A 1,586-nucleotide genomic window follows, 5' to 3' on the forward strand; every position below is an offset into this window, starting at 1 on the left:
GAGCTCTGTCTCGGCGATCTTGTACCATTCACAAACAAACTCTACACAGGCGATCTCAAGAAACGCGTGGGGATCACGGCAGGTCTCTGCGTTTTGATCCAACACGTTCCTGAAAAGAGCGGCGACAGATTCGAAGCGTCTTACAGCTTCTACTTCGGTGACTATGGCCACTTGTCCGTACAAGGACCGTACTTGACTTACGAGGACACGTTCCTAGCCGTCACTGGTGGCTCAGGAATCTTTGAAGGTGCGTATGGACAAGTTAAGCTTCAACAGCTTGTGTATCCGACGAAACTGTTCTACACTTTTTACCTTAAGGGTATTGCTAATGATTTGCCGTTGGAGCTTACCGGAACGGCGGTTACGCCGTCGAAGGATGTGAAATCGTCGCCGGAAGCTAAGGCGACGGAGCCAGGAGCAACAATAAGTAACTTTACTAATTAATTCAGTTAGTTACGTGTTTTTGTCGTGGCGGTTTGATTATTGTATTTTTTTTTTAAAATAAGGTTTTGTTGGTAATCGAATCTTTTGATAGGTTGTACCGTACAACTTGTACGAGTTTAGTTAATATTGAGGGAATAAATTAAATTTTTAGACGTGACTTTTTGTACTTTACTAACGAGTAACGACTGGTCTTCTAGTCTTCTACAACGTGGAATGGAACTAGTTCTTTTTGGTTTTTTTTTTTGGGTTGGTTTCAGATAAACGTTTTACATCTCAATCAAATTATGCTATTTTTACCATAAATCTAAATAATCTACTTTTAAAATTCAAATGTATAAAAAATAAATTGATTTCTGGTATTTATCCTTTTTTTATATATATTTATATGTTTCAAAATAAGTTTCACCTGAAACAAAGTTATGTATTCATGCCAAAATTAAAACTGAAAAACAAAAACAATATTTTTTTTAAACTAATATAGAAAAAAAAATTAAAAATAGGAAATTAAACGTTAATATTGATTCACAATGTGATTAACAAAATAATAATCCAAATAAATCTTATGGTTCGACGCTAAAAATATAAATACTACTAAAAAGAATAGATCTTACTCTTTAAAATTCTACTGATTGTAACATCCACGAACCGAAATTCTGATTTAGGGATTGCATCGGTCGATGCATAGCCGGTTTAGTGCAGACGAGTTTAAGTTAAACGCTGCGTTTTGGGTTAGGGAAAACCCTTAACTCGAGTGTTTTGTCTCATTCAGCGAGTTTGGTCGTTTTTGAGAGAAAATAAAAGAGAGAAAAGGTTCCTAAGTGTTCTTGAGCGTTCTTGAAGATTTTAGGTGATTTGAGGAGGTTTCTGTAGAGATCTGTAGTTGGGATCGTTGTAGGAGCTTCCTAGAAGTGTTTTTCTTGTTTGTTTAAGGTTCAGAATCGTCTTGGCAAAGGTAAGTGCATGACCATGGCTTATCTAAGCTGGAGATCTCTCTGATTTGCTTGTTATGTGTTGTTAGGCTTGGTAGATTATTGTTTGGGACGTTAGGAAGCTTTCTTGTGGCTTGGGATCGAGTTTTGTGGTTGTAGGAACGAAGATCCGGCGAGAAGCTTCGGGGGGAAACGATGCTCGGCATGTGCATC

The 1,586-nt window shown here is 37.4% G+C and overlaps 1 protein-coding gene across 2 annotated transcripts in view; it reads left to right on the top strand.

Moving 5' to 3' along the window:
* Positions 1–601, top strand: part of LOC104779776 (allene oxide cyclase 3, chloroplastic) — a 1,795-nt gene extending 1,194 nt beyond the window's left edge. The window contains exon 3 of one of the 2 annotated variants that reach the window (XM_010504157.2): positions 248–601. In XM_010504157.2, coding sequence (XP_010502459.1) covers positions 248–444 — 197 coding nt within the window. In that variant the 3' untranslated portion in view covers positions 445–601. Of the gene's footprint in view, positions 1–3 lie in introns of both variants that reach the window. The other variant, XM_010504156.2, reaches the window with a different exon arrangement.

The sequence above is a fragment of the Camelina sativa genome, chromosome 4 (genome assembly GCF_000633955.1).
Source record: "Camelina sativa cultivar DH55 chromosome 4, Cs, whole genome shotgun sequence".
Taxonomy (NCBI): domain Eukaryota; kingdom Viridiplantae; phylum Streptophyta; class Magnoliopsida; order Brassicales; family Brassicaceae; genus Camelina; species Camelina sativa.